The 19168-nt window shown below is 32.0% G+C and overlaps 1 protein-coding gene across 1 annotated transcript in view; it reads right to left on the bottom strand.

Annotated features, from left to right (window-relative positions):
- The window catches only part of LOC118182674 (ninjurin-2-like), a 39095-nt gene extending 21713 nt beyond the window's left edge, over positions 1–17382 (bottom strand). The window contains exon 1 of the mRNA XM_035352064.2: positions 17122–17382. Coding sequence (XP_035207955.1) covers positions 17122–17292 — 171 coding nt within the window. The 5' untranslated portion in view covers positions 17293–17382. The remainder of the gene's footprint in view (positions 1–17121) is intronic.
- Between the last annotated feature and the right edge of the window lie 1786 nt (positions 17383–19168).

Genomic DNA, 19168 nt, shown 5'->3' with positions numbered 1-19168 from the left:
CATTTCAGGTTCACATATGTCATAAAACACACAGTAGTGGAAATATCAACATTTATTACACGAGATTTAAAAGTAGTTTACCATTTCGATGATCAGAAAAAAAAAATATTCTGCTTACATGTGTTATCAAATTGAATCCATAGAGCTCTATCTATTGAATCTATATCTATTACATAATTCAAACTAGAAGACATGAGAAATCAGTTCTGCCCTCTTTGGGATTCTAACCACGGATCCTCCAACTGCTAGATGGACATGCTAACTTGTTGTACCACGACAGCATGCGGAGGGGAATGTAATAACACCTTACATTCTCTCTCACTTAAAAAGCGACTGAGAAGAGTCACGAAATCCAATTCAAAAATCGGGGGGTGGGTGACGAATTACTGTCCAGCACATTTTAGTGCGATGTGCCGTAAAGAATATAAGGACTTTCGAAGCGAGTCAGTTGTGCTCTCACCAATGTTTGAACCACGGATCTTCCATTGCTAGTTAGATGTGCTTACCACTTGAGCCACCACAGCACGCATAAAGGATTGCGTTTGCACACAATCATATTAATTTCGATAAGGATTTATCAATTATTATCTTTTCTTCCCTATGGTGAGATACTTGTTCGTTAAACACCGTCAAGAATAGCTGAACTTACTGGTCATTTAGTCTTATTAGCAAGAATGCTGCGCGAAGTGTGCTATGTGGAGTGACCGATATTGCAACCGAGAAGAAGGGGAAAGAAAGATTCCAAACAATACGCTGGATTCGAATCTAAACTAGTGGCTTCGGACTAGCAGTCAGGTTCCGTTAACTACTATACCGTACAAGGAGGCAGTATTATTTTATGATTCAATTAAAATTTCTGATCGCCACTTAAGTAATCGGATAAATAATATTCTTCTTGTGTACGATTCTTACGTTTTCATGTTTATTTCGATTGGATTTATTTTCGAAATAATTATTCATTCATGAAATTTTCAGCTTTCAGAGACTGCTTTCAAACTATTTTAAAAAACAGAAATTTAACCTTAGACTTAAGCGTTTTACCACATTAGTAAAATGTTTAACTTCTAACACTTATAACCAAAGTCCGGATTTTGATGACAATGTTTTTCCTAGTATTTTGGTCTTTTAATGCATTTTTTAGGTTTTAGAGCGTTTTGAGGGTTTTTAGGGCATTTTGGAGGACATTTCCGAGTTTTTTTATATATGCATATTCCAGCAATCAAACTGCAAAAACAAAGTTATCTTTAAAATAACACTGTCTCAACTCCCACGAAATCTTTTTTTTTTTTTTTTTCTAGGCAGGCATGTCCCATCCACAGAAAACATTATGTAATTTGTTAGTCTATCTATCGCGACAGGCTTTTCCCGCAAGGTATGATTGTCACTTCTAAGAATTTCTCTATACGAGCTCTTTAAGAACTTTTGTGCATGTCAGATCCCATAGTATTACACGCAGAAGGGAAAAAGGCTATTTCACAGACACATTCTTTAGAATTACATACTCACGGCTTGTCTCTACATCGATAAAATTCCTAAAATTCCCTTTATTTATTATTTTTTAGTCCGTCGCAGGTAAGGTTGCGAATTATCTCGGATCTTTGTATTTTTAAAAAGCGACTATCGGATTAGGAATGCTATGAACGCAAAAGCGGTTTGCGTTTGAGAGAAAAATAAAATTCAAGTGCCAGACATGTGTAATTGTTTGGGTTTTAATCCATTTGTCAATTGTGTCATTTCTTCTATTATATTTTCCTTGGGGGAGGGAGACTTTTTTTTAATTTTCTAAGGACATTTTTTTCATTTTAAATGCATTTTTGGACGTTTTTAAGGGCATTTTCAGTTAATTTTTAGATTATCAAAATTCAGACCCTGCTTGTAACAATACTGGGAATCAATCACAAGAATTAAGTGGCAAATACTTCATTCCATTCCATCTTTTTTTTAAAAAAAAAATTATGTTTAATAATATTGGATAAAGCTGCAGGGAAATTTAAAGAAATATTCATAAATTTAAGACATTTATGTGTAACTGTTACGCTCAGAAGTTTTAAACACAAAACGTAGAATATTTCAATTCTATACTGTAATATGCTCGCTTTTAAAAGTGCAAGTCAAGTTAAAAATAACTTGATAGCTCAAAGCAAGGAAAATTTCAGTATTTTTAATACTTTATTGTATTTAAAATATGTATTGTTTAATCAGAATTAATGATATATTAGACATAATAGAAGCAGAGTTTCAAACTAAGCCCAAATCATAGTTTCCCTCCATCATTACTTGAGTTAGAATTTTAAGAAAAAAAATCGCACAATGATTATTTGAATAAAGGTTGAAACGAAAAATGATCCACATTTGAGGCTGTAAATAAGGCTTATATCTTATTGCTTTTTCGTTCACTTGAATATACCAGAAGAATACCAGAAGTCAAACATTTAGTTACAGTCTGTTTATTTTATCATTAGTTCAAAAGGGCTTTGTCCCTGAAGGACTATTGTTTTCGTTTTGCGATTTTGCATTTGAATCACTATAAATGTCCATTTCACTTTTCAAACAGTTGCCACCAAATGTTAGAGCCCTGCATTATATTTCAAGAAATTAAATTATGAAAAATCTTTATAAATGTATGTCTATTTATCGCATTGCGATAAAATAACGGTACATAGAGCCATCGAATTTTGAATAATGTAATCCTCCTACGAATATGGGCGTGTGGAAGACCAAATTTGAAATTTGGAATTTGTTTTATTATCGATTTCATATTTTGTAAAGCTTTAACGAATTTTTGAGTAACAAACTCAACGATTTAAAAGCGAGCAATGGCAACAGTCTGCGGGTGAAAAAAACCTTTTTATCTCCAGCGCGCGGAACTGTGTATCGGAAATTCTAAAGATATGGTCATTTTAAAATTATTTTGCGACTTTGCTATTGAACTGAATTTTATTGTTTAAGTGCAAACATGATATTTAATAAATAAAGGTGACTCACAAAACGTTAAAAAAATGCCCCTTTAGACTTCATTTAAAATCTGAAACCTTTCAGTTTTTTTTTTTTTTAGTTATTTATTTATTTTATTGTTATTATTGATCCCCAAGGCGAAGAGATCTTAGTCAGAGATCTCTGGTTTCCATTTCCCCCTGTTTCAACATGCAAGGTCTTTCAAATGCATATATCAGATGACCAAATATGAGAAAAAATTATCTTCAAGTTCGACGAAGCACTACACATAGATATAAGCATTGTATACTTTTCAGTAAAATAAAATGAGCTCTATCGCTCATTTTCAGATAAAATACTCAGTTAACACCCATTAAAGTAAGATCATGCCCAATATGGAATTTTCAAGGATTTTAGCTAAGCAATTTCATTGTTTTCTTCAACTACTTCCGTCTTAAAAAATATGTGTGCTTCTATGCATTTCCCTACACATAATTGTTTAAGCCACTAAACGGAAAATTTTAAGATCATTTGTTTATGATCTTAGAGTACAATATTTGTTCTTACCTAAACAAGCAATAATAGCAAGGCATAATTGGGAGAGAAATCCTTAAGGAAAGAGGAAATTTTATTTTTTACCAACTCTGCGACGTGCGTGTCCTTTAGCTATTGCGAATATCTCGCCACGTATAATGTGGCTGCTTTTAAGTACCCGATTGTTGTTTCCTTCAAAAGAAATGTTATTTTATTCTTATTTCACGTTTACAGCATTACTTATTGATACGATCAATATTATACTTTCGATAGAAATAAAAATTATGAAGGCCGTTCAATAGGATTTAACAAATCAAATGAATTTCGATAGTTTCAACTGAATTTAAGTGAATGATTTCGTATTGTCAAAAAAGATTTAAATTTTAAGATTTGAAATTATATAACTAATACTTCCTTTCTTCCTTCATATCCTTCGACATTGGCTCCAGGTACAATAACTAGATACAGTATGAAATGCAGTAACGTACCCCTTAACTGAAAGCCGAATGCAAACATTCAATGATTGTTTTAGAATAATTTTAATCCGAGATAATAATAATTTTATTCTTTAGAAGTTAAAGAATTAACTTTGCTCGTCAACTTTATTTAGTATTGCAATATTTCCTAGCTTTTTGAGCTCCTTCTATAAACGTTTTAAGGTAAAAAAACGTTTTGTGACTAATTTTTGTAGTTTTAATCATAGCTATGCTTTTAAGTGGCAAAGCAAAAAAAGGCTGTATAATTCAAAGCCCTCGGAAAAAATTTTCATGCCAGATAACAAAAGTTTCTGAACCTTCTACACTACATAGTTGACCCAAATTCAAATTCTGATGAACTGGCTGGCTGTAGGAAGATTTCGTGTTTTTTCTTATGCTCAATGTAAAAATGAGACCACTTGCCTTAGAAAATCCACCACGAAGGCGACCCTTTTCTTAGGCAGATAGCACTCTCGCGCTTTGTGTGAATTAACTAATAAATCGGCATGTATTAACCCACGGTCAGTTTCAAACTCAAAACTGAATTTAAGTCATAAGTTTTAACCCCAAAGTGTTTCTCGGATTAATGTATATATCAGCAGACGTTTTAATAATCTGAAATCTGTTAACTTTTATGAAGATTCAAAAATCTAATCCAAACCTCGGCAACCCCGCGGGTCAACGAGTGACCCATTTCATAATTTCAAGTGGACCACTTAAATTCCGAAAATAAAGTATATTACATAAAATTAAATTACAAAACATAAATTGACTTGAACACTTAATAAATAATAACATTTTCGTTTCATTATAGTTTCGTTTCATTATATTAAAGTTGCAGTAACGAATATGCATTTTTAAAAATTGTAACATAATTTCAAGGAGAAATCGATACACTGGCAGCGATTCGTAATCCGTAGTTCCAAAAAATTCGCTTTGTCATTTTGTCCGCATTCGGTTCAACATACAAATGCGAGCAAATATTTTCCCACGTGAAATTTATTTTAAGTAAGAACAGGAGTAGCTTAAGTACCGAAAGTTCTGATACTTGTATTCGTCCTAAAACGACTAACTATAAGCTAAACTTGACTGAATTGACGACACAAGTTCAGCATCATGGGAGCCTTTAATATCGAAGATAAAGTTCATTCGGTTATGTTTGTTTTTTTATAACAATTAGTATTATAATTTAAATCTTTATGCTTAGTTTAAAGCAGGAGTTCTTAACCGGCGGTACGCGTACCACTAGTGGTACATAAGAGAAAAAATAGGTGGTACGCAAAGAAGCAAAGTATTCTTAACTATTAAATTCAAAAATTAAAACCCCAACATCCTGATTGAGTTTTTTCTCTAACACTCGTAAATTTATGCGATCTGAAGCTTTGTTCAAGAGTGGTGGTGGCAGTAGTACTTTGTAGTGGTGGTACTAAATGTTTTCAATTTTTGTTTAGATGATACGCGTTAGTCAAAAGGTTGAAAACCGCTGGTTTAAAGCATATTGTAATTACTTTCTCAATGAAATTCGTCTTGTTATTCACCAAAAAAGGCTGCTTTAAAGTAAAAGTACCACTCACCCGAAACGTCTTCTTAATACACACATTTTGGTTGATTTTGACCCGCTGCCAAAAATGGTTGCTGACGACGGATCTAATTAATAAATGAACAGGGCTTACTGTCTTTTGATGAAAAGCTTAAGAATATATGTTTTCTTTTACAGAATTCCTTAGAACCGGTTAAATTATAGTAGAATCTCAATAATAATTATATAATTAAAAATCTGCAAATTAAATGCCGCATTTAAAAGGATTTAGTTTTTTCGGCTGTGAAGCTTTCGGTTTATGTTTCGGTGCACTAAATATTTATGGCAAGATACTTGAAATTAAATTTAGAAGATGAATTATCGGTGTGCGAATTTAGTTTAAGGGCATTTAGCGCATAAAGTTTTAAGCAACACGTTCTTTATACACCATTAAGGAATGATTTTCTGCGACGTTTTTCTCAAATGCCCATTTTGAAACAGTTTTCAGGAAAATTTCTTTATTTCACTAACAATTAAAGTACATAACATTTTATCTATGCATCTAAAATCCAAATTGCGGGTTTAAATAGATATACTATTAATAACCTGTGAAACAGTGAAATTTAAGATAAGGCTAAACATCAACTTTTTTTTTAACCTGTACTGGAACTGAACCACTTAAATGATATCCCTATGTACGAAAATAAATTAACCTAAATTTAATCGAGTATTAATTATTAAACCTAGATACGAAAACATTATCTAGAATCAGTACTTATAAACGCAAACGAAGGCCTCTCGTCACGATTTGTCCCCCTTTTTTTTTACAAGATCATGCATATAAGATTTACATGATTTTATGTTAGTTAACTAATTATTATGATTTGAACATTAACTCCTTCTTTCCGTAGTCCTCACCAGAATGCAAGTCAGTTTCTGTTTACATAAAGCCGAGGGTTTGTAATATTTTAGAGCTTTTGGCAGCCTTGCATTACAGTTACATACTATCGCCAGCTATGGTAGGGTTATTCCGGCTTTAGTATCTGGCTAACCAATGTATATGCGCCGATATTTTTCTTGAGCCAGCTAAAGTAATATATTTTGTGTGTAGTCTCAGACTACGTTACCTACAATGAAATTAACTTCACCTTATGTTATGTTAAATACCGCAAGTAGCGGAGGTTCATCTGTAGAGCACGTAGTGCTTTCTGTTCATTTTAGAGGTAAACAAAATGTTTATTTTACCCCGCTTACGATTTAGTTATTTTCCTCATACTAAAGCAATAATTTGCTTCCCAGTCTAATACAGTTTGTCAGTCCTCCGAGTCTAATATGGTCTGCAGGATAAACTTCTAGACACAGCAGAACCCTACAGATTTATAACAGATGACTATAAGTAAAAGAAAAAAAATAAATATACATAAAATGAGCTAACGTTATAAACTATTCGTATGAAGAAAATGAATTCACATGATGTGTTAAAGGACTGAATTCAGATGATCTGCCAATTATAAATACCTACTACACCGACACTTAGCTTGGCTTTCAATTTTTTATATTACACTTTTACCATAACAAATGTATATATTTAAAAAAAGAAAGCATTATTTGTTTGTAAAATGCATTAATAAATTTTTGAGTACCTTACGCCTATTTTATATTATTTCTTCCTTACTATATAATATAGCTTTATATGAATAAATAATAAATTATCTATTTTTAATAATTCTTTTGCAATCAATGGCATCTTCATTATGCCGGTCAGTTGCCTGTGCGTATTCGGCTATCAACCACCAATCGATCACGTTTAAAATTTCATCGACATCAAGTGGCTGAATACCGACCCCGGTGGGAACACCTAAGTTAAAAGATTTGCTTAATTTGTGCCTTTACGGCTGTGGTCGTTCAATTCCTTCCTCATTTAAATCTCACGATGAATTTTAAACACAGATTAGTGTTATTAAAGTTATTATAATAAAGTCTATACGAGTTGCATACTCCATCTAATAGCTGCTATGTTCAGCGATACTTAATTGTGATAGCTGAGCTTAACTTTCTTGAAAAGACCATTAAAAATATTCATTTGTTATGAAATAAATTAAGAATTTAATCTATTTACTGAAACACAATTACTTTATCAGCTAAACCATGCTCTAGGCAAAATTTTCTATTACTCAGTTTATTAGCATTTATGCAGTGAATTTAACTAATAATTAATATGCAACTACATAAAATCGAATAATATAATATCATAATATGCATTTGAGTGAAAGATTCAAGGACTCATTCTACTAATTTCTTCTTACGTTTTTGAGATAAAAAAATATAAATTAGTTTTAACTTGTAAAAAATTAAATTTGGTCTATTAAGTTAAAATATTAATGGTTTGTGTTATAATATAGCTTTTAACTAAAATTTGATTTTCTATCGATTTAATCTTATTTATGAAAGCTTTTATTTATTAGTGGTATAATACTGATGCATTTCACAGCCCGTTACAGAAATTCCGAGATTAATTATCATTACGATGAAAACTTAGTTTTCTTTATTGTTCACGTTATTACAAATATAAACCTTGATTCAATAAAGTTCGGTTAACTCTGAAGGTTTCACAAATATAAACACAGATGAAATTTCTCGTAGAAATCTTAAACATTAGTAGAATGGACAAATAATTTACTGTTTGATGTGGTACGATGAATACTTAATGAGAAAATTCTCATTCCTTCAGTTTCAGAGAAAGCTAAATGCGAAGTAAATGACTAAACAAGTTTCGTTATTTTACATTTTTTATCACAGAAATTTTTACATTTTTTTAGCGTAAGCGTACTGTCTATTCTGAGGTTTGGAAGGTAAGAAAGAGTATTGTCCACTTTCACCTCTGGAAGGCGTAAAATCGTCACGCCTTGTAGTAATGAGAGTGGAACACTATGTGATGTTATTTTCGAAAAATACGCATTGTTTTAAGAAGGAATGAGAGGAATTTGGGCGTCTTTTTTTTTTAAAGAACGATGCTATGAAAAAACGTTTTGGAGTAGTTTTTCTCCTTAACTTCCCTCTCACTATTCTTTAATGATAATAACTTTGACTGAGCTTCCGCAGTACATCAAGAAACTGTGACCACTCTGTATTAGCTTCTCTTTCTCAGTTACAGATTTACTCATTTGCAGATTTACAGACTTCTTTTGCGCTATATGAGACAAATGAACCCAAAACGTTTTTTATTTGATAACGCAGGCACTATCTTTTTTTATGAATTTTTAAAAGGCGCTATAAAATCTGTGCTATAATAAGACACAAAAATACTATAATAATTTGATTATAGTATTTTTGTGTCTCTCTTTGCACTTTCCACAGTACAATGCTCATGCAGAGTCTCTTGGGTTTCGCTAATGGAAAAAAAAATGAATCTGTTCCGAAGCTTTTTAGCACTTAAGAGAGGAGAAGTTTACAGCCATGTAAGACATTTATTGCAACAAATGATTAAATGTCCTTATTTCGGTTGTTTATTATACAGGAAGAAAGTACACAGTCAAGGACTCAAAAGTGCTTAAATTTATACCCATTGTTTATAAAATTAAGGAAATGTTTTTCCTGTTGGTGTCCCGATAATTTACATTACTAACTTACTTAAGGAAGTTTTTGAAATGAAATGCACGTGTTCAGAATTTTACGTTATAACTGCAATAATTATATTTAATTTAAACAAGAAAATATCTTTGGTTTTATCAGTAGGTATTCAACCTCCATTCCCTTTGATAACTATCTTCATTTATTTTACGTCTTGATAACTTTTCCCTTAAGGCATGGACTAATATTTAATAGTGGCTAACTTCTGCCTCAAGAACGCTAAAAAACTATAGAAAAGATTATTCGAAATATTACTAAACCTTCAAAAACATAGGTGAGAGGACGCGAAAGGCATTCGATGAAACAAAAGTTGCAAACCTCGTCAAAATAATTTGATCATCGTCTATGTTTCTTTACGCTTTATTTCAAAGAATCTTTAAAGTTGAAAAACAGCTTTAAAATTCAAGCTTGACTTTAGTACATTTTTGTAAATTGTTTTTGATTTCAAAGCTGGGCGGAGTATTAGTTTCCCATGAAAGAAGCGTTTAAAAAGTCTTTAAATACGCTGTTATTAACGCTTTCATAATATTTTACAAATTATAATCATTTTGCCCAACAAACTGACTCCAAAAAGTATTTTGTAGTTGATTCAGAAGTCAAACAACAAAAATCAGCGTTAATTCACAAAATTTTCACAGGACTAGTTTCGATGGTTTTACCGAGCCATCATCTTCAGCTGCAAAACCGCAAATGCATTTGCGGTTTTGCAGCTGAAGATGATGGTTCGGTAAAACCATCGAAACTAGTCCTGTGAAAATTTTGTGAATTAACGCTGATTTTTGTTGTTTGACTTCTGAATCAGTATTTATTCGGCGTGTTATTGTGTCTTAATTATTTTGTAGTTTTAAAGTTTTTTTTTTTTTTTTTTTTTTTTTTTTTTTTAGTTCGATGTCGATACTTTCGTTAGAAATCTAATTATTTATTTTATATTATAAATTTATTTTTATTACACTTGGCTTACATTTATTTTAACTAAAACATTTTTTCCTTCCCAGCCTAATGTTTATATAATGAGGATTCAAAGTAAAACTGCATAATACCATTTTTCAGGAAAATTGAGGTAATACTGTATGTAGAAGTAAAAAACATTCAGTGCTTCAAATTACAAATTCATAAATTTCGTTTAAAAATATCAGCAGTAAATTTAGATGCAGAATACTTCTCTCTCCTCCCCTACCCCCAAAATTGCAATAAATAAACAAACCCGTTCGTTCAGGAAATGGACCGATTTCAGGTAAAATTATCTTGAATGGCTTGGAATTAATATCTTGAATAAACTAAGTGAAGAGCTCAGAGTGAAAGGCACTAATTACCATGTTTTCATATTGAGTTCATGTAGCATTTCAAATCCCAAGGTAAGGAAGCATATAAGATCTGAAATGCACTCACGATACCGACAAGCACTCTCTGTATAGAAGAGAATCGATGAGGATGAATACAACATAGAATAATTTATTTTCAGTGCTGCAAAAGATAATAATATTTCTATCCATAAGTTAGATACTCAAAACAAAGAGACCAAGGTTCCCAGAAACAGCATCGTGTATGAAAAACCTGAAGAAAATTGCTAAAGCATTTCAAAGCATGTGCAGTATACTCTGCATCTTGTGGAAAGATTTGGTTTGGTTTATATGATTACGACAAAGCCTCCAGGACTATCTGCCTAAGGGGAGGGATGACTTCGTGGAGGACATTCTAAGGAAAACGGGCTCGTATACACGTTACACGTGGGGAAAACCACGAAAACGCCCATGCAGCCAACCCGTTCGCGGGATTCAAACCTCAGCCCGAACTACCAGAGTTCAGCGACTTTACCACTCGGCCGCTGGTGGGCGAATCTTTGTTCGGAAAGCAAAATAGAAAATGTAAATTATTTCCATGTTTAAATTAGAACAGATCACAAAGATGAAACTGGGAGTAATACACTATAAACCTCCAGGACTAAAACTCCAGGACATAGTAACGCTTCTGAAAATACAGACTTAAGCTTGACTGGATTAGAGAGCGGAATATGTTTATTAACCTGATAAGTCTACAAGAACGAAAAACGAAAGTGATTTTCTTTGTACTCATAATGCAGGTAGAAGTTTTATGTCAATGAGAGAATCCTTTGCAGTGTAGATAATTTTCGGAGCAGGAAAAGTCAGAAATCAGCAATAACCTAGTCGGCATTCGAACCACGGATTATCTAAATGCCAGCAGGATATGCTGAGCGCTTATATTACATCAGTGTCTACGGTGAAATACGATGAGGACGACTGGTGAGAGCCACGAGGTCCAATCCAAGTGGTGACGAGTTCATCATGTTTTCAAATTTGGGAAGGTGAGCACTGTAAAAACTATTAAGTTTCTTAGAGTCCTGAAAAGTGAGCAATCAGTTACGCTTTTGGACAGGTACAGCTAGATGTGCTAACCACTTACACCACAGGAGCAGTCACATGAGGAATCTGATAATTCCTTACAGTACCACAGTTAGAATACTACTGACGAATATCAGTTATGATGGCTGAAAGTCAAATGGATGTGATTTAATACGATCGCAGCACATACTTTGAAATTTAAAGCGTATACAGCCCAAATAACAAATTTCATGAGATGGATGGATTTTCGTAAGCATAAGCGTGGTAGATTAAAAAAAAAAAAAAAACAGAAGACACCTAGAAAGGCTGGACATAATGCAGTCAGAAAACAAGACGGCATTCGAACCACAGATTACCTGAAAAAATCTTGCGCTGAAACAGAAGACATCCAGAAAGGCTATATAGATTAGCTTGCACTGAAATGGAAGACACTCAGAAAAGTTAGACATTATGCGACTCTTGTCAGAAAACAGGACCATGCTGTGCATTCTTATTAAATATAGTTTTTCACTGCGTTATTCATATTTCAAAATTTGCCAATTTGTTCTCCACATCTTTCATAAAAGAGTTGAGATATCATGTCTGATGATAAATGTCTGATGAAACAAATGATGATATACATTTTGTTAATTTACCTCAAGTTGAATGTAATCAGTGAACACTGGTAGCTCGACTTAGGTTCGATTCCAGGCGAATGGGCTGGCTGCATGGGCGTTTTGTGGTTTTCCTCATGCACTATAACGTGCATACGAGCCAATTTTCCTTCAAAAGGCCTCCACGAAAGCATCATTCCTCTTAGGCAAATAACCTTAGAGTACCTTGCCATAGTCATGTAAACAGAATCAAGCTGAATGAATTTGTGCTTTAAAAACTTTAGTGTAAGCACTTAACACTTACATGTTACTCTGAATTTTAGAGCTATTTGCAGTTATATAATATATTGCGACATCCCTCGAAAGGTTCAGGGCACAAACCAAGAAAATTCATACTTTTTCTATTAATAGCGTATTTGCTGTAGGCTTTAAAGTAAAAATAATGAGAAAGCTAAAAACGTTTTATTGACATTACACATGGCATCTGATTTCCTGTTGTCCCATATAAGGTCACTGAATATGTTTCAATGTTTTTATTATTTTTGCCTCATTTTTAATGACCGCAACATTTTCTTAGAATTTTTCTAGATGATAATCTGCTTGCACTATGAATTTCTCCGTTTTACTAATATAAGACGCCTCATTCAACAAGAATATTAATCAGAGACAAGAGAATATGCTTAAAGTTCTGACGCATAAAATGTGCGACCAATGTGTTTGTGTATGCTATCCGTGTTAAAGATTTATTACATTAAAACAAAATAAAATGTCAATAATAGATTACTTTTTTCTCTTTGAAATTAATTTAATACATTTTGCAACAAAATGATATTTTTAATTCGCAAAAAAACATCTTCTATATTGCTTCATAAAAAGATGAATGTATAAAGTAGGAGGCAAAAACTTAAATTAAATTTTGTCAGGTGACAGAGCTCAATTTCTTGGGCATATTTAACATTCAGTTCGCCAATATTTAGCTATTTCAATGTACAATAAAGTTACAAACATACGGAAATATACCATAATGCACTTTCAGTTTTATGAACTCGTAGGAACTAGAAAGAAAAAAATCTTAAAACTGAAGTTCGTAACTGGAAATGGCATTAAAATAGTAACTTTAGTATTTCAATTCAGCTTCATAATTCGTAGAAACAACAGTCCATTAACGTACATTTGCTAAATAATTTTGTTAAGTCATAGCCAGTTTATACGTAAATTTCTCAATTAATATAAAAAGTATAATCTTCTTCTTTGATTCACAGCATATGAGCGGAATAATCTTTAAAAATTTGAAATTTTGTTCATTTGAAAATATATTCCGCTATTAGTAAAACTTAACGCATTATCCTTGTGCTTTTCCAAGAGCTCTTATAAGTTATGGAAACATTTCGGGTGAATATTTACAAACAATAACATTAGTTAAAAATAGTGAACAAGAAAAATTATTATAGCGTTAAAGGAATAGGAGATATTAAATATCTTTTCTGCAATGTTTTCCATTTTTGTAAAGCCTCTATCTTCTCATTAAACTTCTACACATTTGGGCGAAGTTAGAAAACTAATTACAGTAATTTTGTGATTTCAAAAATGATTAAATTCAAAAGGGATACTTGTGATATACGCACAAAATGTCTGTTCAGTTTAAGTAAATAAGTAAAGTCCGTTCAGTTTATAGAAGCTGGAATTACTGCGGATTTTTTTCTCTATAAAATAAACATAAAGCAGCTTCCTACAGGAAATCATTTTTCCTCATGAGGTAGATATCATGAGGTATGGAATGAGGTATGGCATGATCCTCATGAGGTATGGAATGATTCGCCATAATTAATTAACCAATCAATCGAAGTTTCCGGTCTTGGCTTTGCATCATATTTCAAGATTATTTACATTAAATGCGCATTTTGCACCTGCCTTTTGTGACAAAGAGTGATTTTCTTTCAAGAAAGTTATTGGCTATGGGGAGAAAAAAAAACGGAACTAACAAGCTTTTATTTATAAGAAAAAGAAAAAAAAATCCCGCTTTTGGAAATATTGTTTACTAAGCAGCAAAATAAATAACAATTGCTTTGATGAATTCAAGTTCTTGTTCATGCCTTATATCTAGCCCCAAAGTAATCACTTTTTGAATGCATTTTTTAGAAAATAATTGCAATTTGTTAAACAAAATATCACTGAGTAACAGTTTAAAATATTTTCATGTTTCACAGAGAAAAGAACCATGATAGAATACTGACCGACTTCCTGTGTTTGCAATAATTTGCATGCTTACCACGAGCTCTCATATTATTTTGATTTATTTGCCTTTTGTTTTCAAAACCAAAAAGCAATACTATAGAACACCGAATAATTATGAAACTAATAACTAGATTTATACGGGAAATTCTAATCGGAAAAAAGTGCTGCTAAAATGTACCCTTTTGGACGAAAAGAAAAGATGTCTGGAACCTCAAATTTCCATAAAAAAATGCAGTAGTTTCGAAAAAAAAAGTAACCCAATTTAACATATGGGGCAACTAATCATTTCTCACTTCAACAAAGTTACCAAATTTAGATAAATTATGATGTTTTGTCACACTGACAATTTTGACTCTGACTGAAACAGTTTATACAAACCTTGACAATTGATTAGCTGAAAAAGGAGCAAATTGCGATTTCTTTCAAAGAAGTAAGAAGTGGCGCTCTCGTGTGTGTGGGTGGGTGGGGGGGGTACACGAGCGTAAAATGATTGCCTGTGTGAACATCTTCCTGTGATTAAAATTATATTACTTTACTAGTGCTTACAAAACTTACAGAAAAATTTTAAGTAAATTAATAATCTCATTATCTCATTAAATTAAATTAATGATCTCAGTCAGGCTGGGAGTTCAGTCGGCTTTTAAACTCTCGAAGAAATTTATTATTAGGAATTATTACCTCATAGTTTAACGGCACATTTTACACGACTTCAATTTCTGTTATTATGTAAGAGATCATGCTACTTCCCCCCCCCCTTTGGTTTGTGATTTCAACTTCTTGCACTGCTTAAGTAAAATTAAACTATTCAAGAAGGTTATATGTAGATAGCATACCGTTCACTGCTGGAGCTCCTCAAATTAGCTTTTGCTAATTGCCAATAATCAAGAGTACACTGAATGACATAACACATTGTAAAGAACATTTTAATGCAAAAGTCTTTGTTTTTTAAATCCATACCTAAAAATGTAGACTAAGAATATTTTATAGTACTAGATGGTAATTTTCATTTCTTGTAAAGTATTTTATGAAAAATTTTGAATTTTTATTTTAAAGTCTGAATAGTTCTTTAACCATTTCATTCTGCTTAAGAGCTAGGACGAACTGCATAACAACCATTTTTAATAATAATTGAAGCAATATGTGATCCAGGTGCATAGAAAGTTTGGAAATGGAACTTACTTAATGTTTTAGACGCTTTTAAGAGGAAAAAAAAATTGCCGTATCCAATTTTGACTACAACTTTTTTAGTACATATAAAATCATCCGAGTTAATTTCCTGTACCATTTGTTAATGCATCGAGCTTTATTTTAGATATATTTTCATTCACCGTTTTCACCCAGCTGTTCTTTATAACACATGTGGAGGCCAGTGGTCTACAGCTAAATCAAGACTATTTGAGAAGGCAATTGAATTTTGAAATTAAGGGTAGCTTCGACGGAATTGTTTCCATTCGTAGTCTCCTTCTAAAAGTACACATAAATTTTACTTGATAATGTTCTTAAAAATACGAATTTGACATGACATTGGCTGTGAGCTTGGAATAAAATTTAAATAAAAGAAAAGCATTTTTGCAACAGTGTAATTATTTCAGAATAAGTACTCATAAATTATTATACTCATAAATTAAGAGTAGTATAAAAATATATTGAAGGGAAAAAAATTACAATCCGGGGGAAAAGCAAAATTCGGAATGTGAGAGTAAAAGATACTTAAATAGTAAATTCTGAAAGCGATTTTAAACATTTTTGAGCAGATTAATAACTTTCAAGAATGTCTTTATATATTACTGAATTAATAATTACTTCTTTTTTAATCAGACAAGCTTTTTAAGTTAACATGTTTGTAAGATTATTTCGCACATATAGTTTATCTCGAGATTCTTTCAAAACGTTTGATTATAAAATTCCACTTATTTATTTATTCATTTTTTGTCAATTTGGAACAACTTGTGGTTTCAATCCATTGGTAAGTTTTCTTATTATTCTAGATTAATTAAAATGTTCTTTGCTGTCCTTTCTCTTCATTCATTTATAAATTAAATTATTTTTTCATACAATCCCTTTGCTTGCATAAACTCATTGCAAAACTCTACTGTAGAGTAAAATCTTAGCAGTTTCTCTAGCATTAAACGTTTTCTTAATACTTTTAACAATGATTAACATTTAACGGTAAGTCTGAAAACTTTGCTTCTATCGAATTAGCAAAGTTAGATATCTGCATTTTTGTAGTACCTACGTTGTTGGTTAAAACAATTCACTTCTAAGTAGCAGTAGTAAAAGTACTAACACTGTCGCAAGGTTTGTATCATCCAAAGAGAAATATTCAATAATTTATATATTTATTTTACTTGATAGCTGAAAAAACATTTAAAATTCCATTCATATTGTTTAGATGACCGTACTCATATAACTATAAATAACATTTTTATTTTCACTAGAAGAAAAGTAATTAAGTAAATAAATAAATAAAATATATTAAATAATGCAAAAAATAAAATGCAAGTTATGCAAATAAAGATTACTTTGGAAACTGTGACCTTATTTTTGTTAAAAATTCATGCGCTAACTTATAAAGCATTTCATAAAATATGTTAAAAAAATAAATTATGAAATTTTTTATCCTTATGTCTTGGAATACATAGAGCACGGATAACCGCACAAAGCCCGAAAATATCCTCATACAATTACATTAAAATTACGCAAACATTTCTTCGTCCCGCAAAGGCGCTTTATAAAACTTGATGCATAACAACTGTATGTACCTTTTTTTTTTTTTTTTTTAATAAAGACGCTAAGACTTTTGACCGCCGTCATGCAGGCGTCGAGACTGGGTTCCTTACCTCTCTTTCCAACAAACGTTTGTCCGGTTGATCGCATTCAGTAGGACGCGGCAGTTCAGTCATTTCGCGCAGATCCAGAGTCCTGTCACCTCGATCGTTGTTCATGTTTGGATTAGGATCCCCCTTGTTCGTTCGCTGCCTGAGAGCTAGAAACTTTCGCACTGCCCACATACTTCTTGGGCTGCCATCTTCTCCATGTCACTGAAGACTACGAGTTCTTAATTTTATCCGCCTCCTTTCCTCGCAATGGACTCCTCCACACGTCAGGACCAGTCTTCTCGCAGAATTGTTTCCCCCCCCCCCAAACATCTAGCCGCAACATACTACGCGAATGAAGAGTGATTTCCAATCTCCCTTTCTTACCTTACTTTTTTTCCCTCATCAACTTTCGTATCGTTGTTTTCTTTTCCGTTACGGTATTTCTGAATGAAAAAAAATTCCTTAATTTTCAGATCGGAATGTTTCTCTTAAAATCTGTTTGCAAAACAGTTCTTAATCTAAAATAGGATACGCCTTCATTTCAGTGAAGAAAATAAAACTGTCTTATTTTTACTTGCTGAATTTATTCCCCCTGTTTTATCATTATATATTAAAATGCGAAAGAATTCTTAAACTAACAATACTGCATCTTTTTGTGTTAGCTTTGCTGAACAATAGAATCATTCAATTACCTTCCACAACAGTTTATTCTTCTAGCAAAATTTTGAAAGAGAGAATGGAGAGAAGCCCAGAGCTTGAAAGTCGGATAATTAAGAATGGACTTTACATCAACTGATACAGATTTTTTAAGTAAAATGTTGTGGGTCAGATTGATACTATGCAAAAATAATTAGAAACACCTTTGATCAACCAGTTTTAAGAGTTTATCCTAGCACACAATTTTAAGTTCAAAGTGAAATAATGGAGATCCGTTAAGCAGAAAAATATTTGTCATATTATGCAAGGTAAAGACATGTATCCTGTGGTAAGAACGATGGTTAAAATGTTTTAAATAAAGCATTCTCAAAATTGAAGAAGCAAATACTGAAATGACAAGCTGTAATATGCTTTTCTATTTTAAAGCACCCTTACATCTTCCAGCAGAAATTTTTCGCTGTTACTTGAATTCTATTTTCATATCCAGACTTTGAAAAATGTGCGAAACGTTTAGTTCTGAAGCATTTTTTTAATTCTAGCAAGAAAAATAATAAATAATGCTTAAAACTGACATTTTTGCACTACACGATAGTTCAAAATCAAACTAATGCATTATTATTTTATAAATAAAATACTATTGATAAAATAATTTCCTCCTATTTTCTTAGCATTAATAAAAATATCTGGAAAGCTACTGAAATAACAGTATGTATCAGTGAAAATCACATACGTGTTGATAGTGATTCATAATTTATACTAATATAATATTAGAAACTGCTTAATACAATCGTTGCCAAAGTGTGGATCGGGATACAGTTTTTGGTAGAACGCGAAAAGTTTTCTTTTCCTTTTCTGTTACGTACTTATTTATCGTTAATTAATTCGTATTCATATCGTTAATTAATTCATAATTAATCGAATTATTTATCGTTATCGTTCTGTTGAATATTTCTTTATCTTTTTCTTTATTCTTTTTTCTTTTATTATATTAATAATTTATTGATAATTTTTAATTGACTCCTGGTAATTATAAGCAGTAATTTGTCCTTATTTCTTTATTACAAGGTTTTTCTTTGTGATATACTTTTTCTCTCCTTATTTACTGGCTTCATAGTGTAATTATAAACATGTCCAGCTAGCAGTTGGAGATCCGGAACTCGAATTCGTGCGAGGACATGGCACATTTTTCATGCTTCCTTCTTCTACAAACCTACTCTACATCACTCTCCCCCATTTTTTTTCGCTGCAGTCACATCCATCTGGATTGCCATAAGCTGCAACTTTACACATATAATCCTCAATGATAAAAAGTCTGACAGCCATCCACTGGCTTAATCTACAAACAGAAGCATACTGTATTTTTCTGTACAAACATCTGTTAAATATTCCTAAAAATATCCGAAGGCATTTT

The sequence above is a fragment of the Stegodyphus dumicola genome, chromosome X1 (genome assembly GCF_044657685.1).
Source record: "Stegodyphus dumicola isolate Sdum_Otavi_A_Nest chromosome X1, ASM4465768v1".
Classification (NCBI taxonomy): Eukaryota; Metazoa; Arthropoda; class Arachnida; order Araneae; family Eresidae; genus Stegodyphus; species Stegodyphus dumicola.
This window is presented reverse-complemented; position numbering and strand designations above follow the sequence as displayed.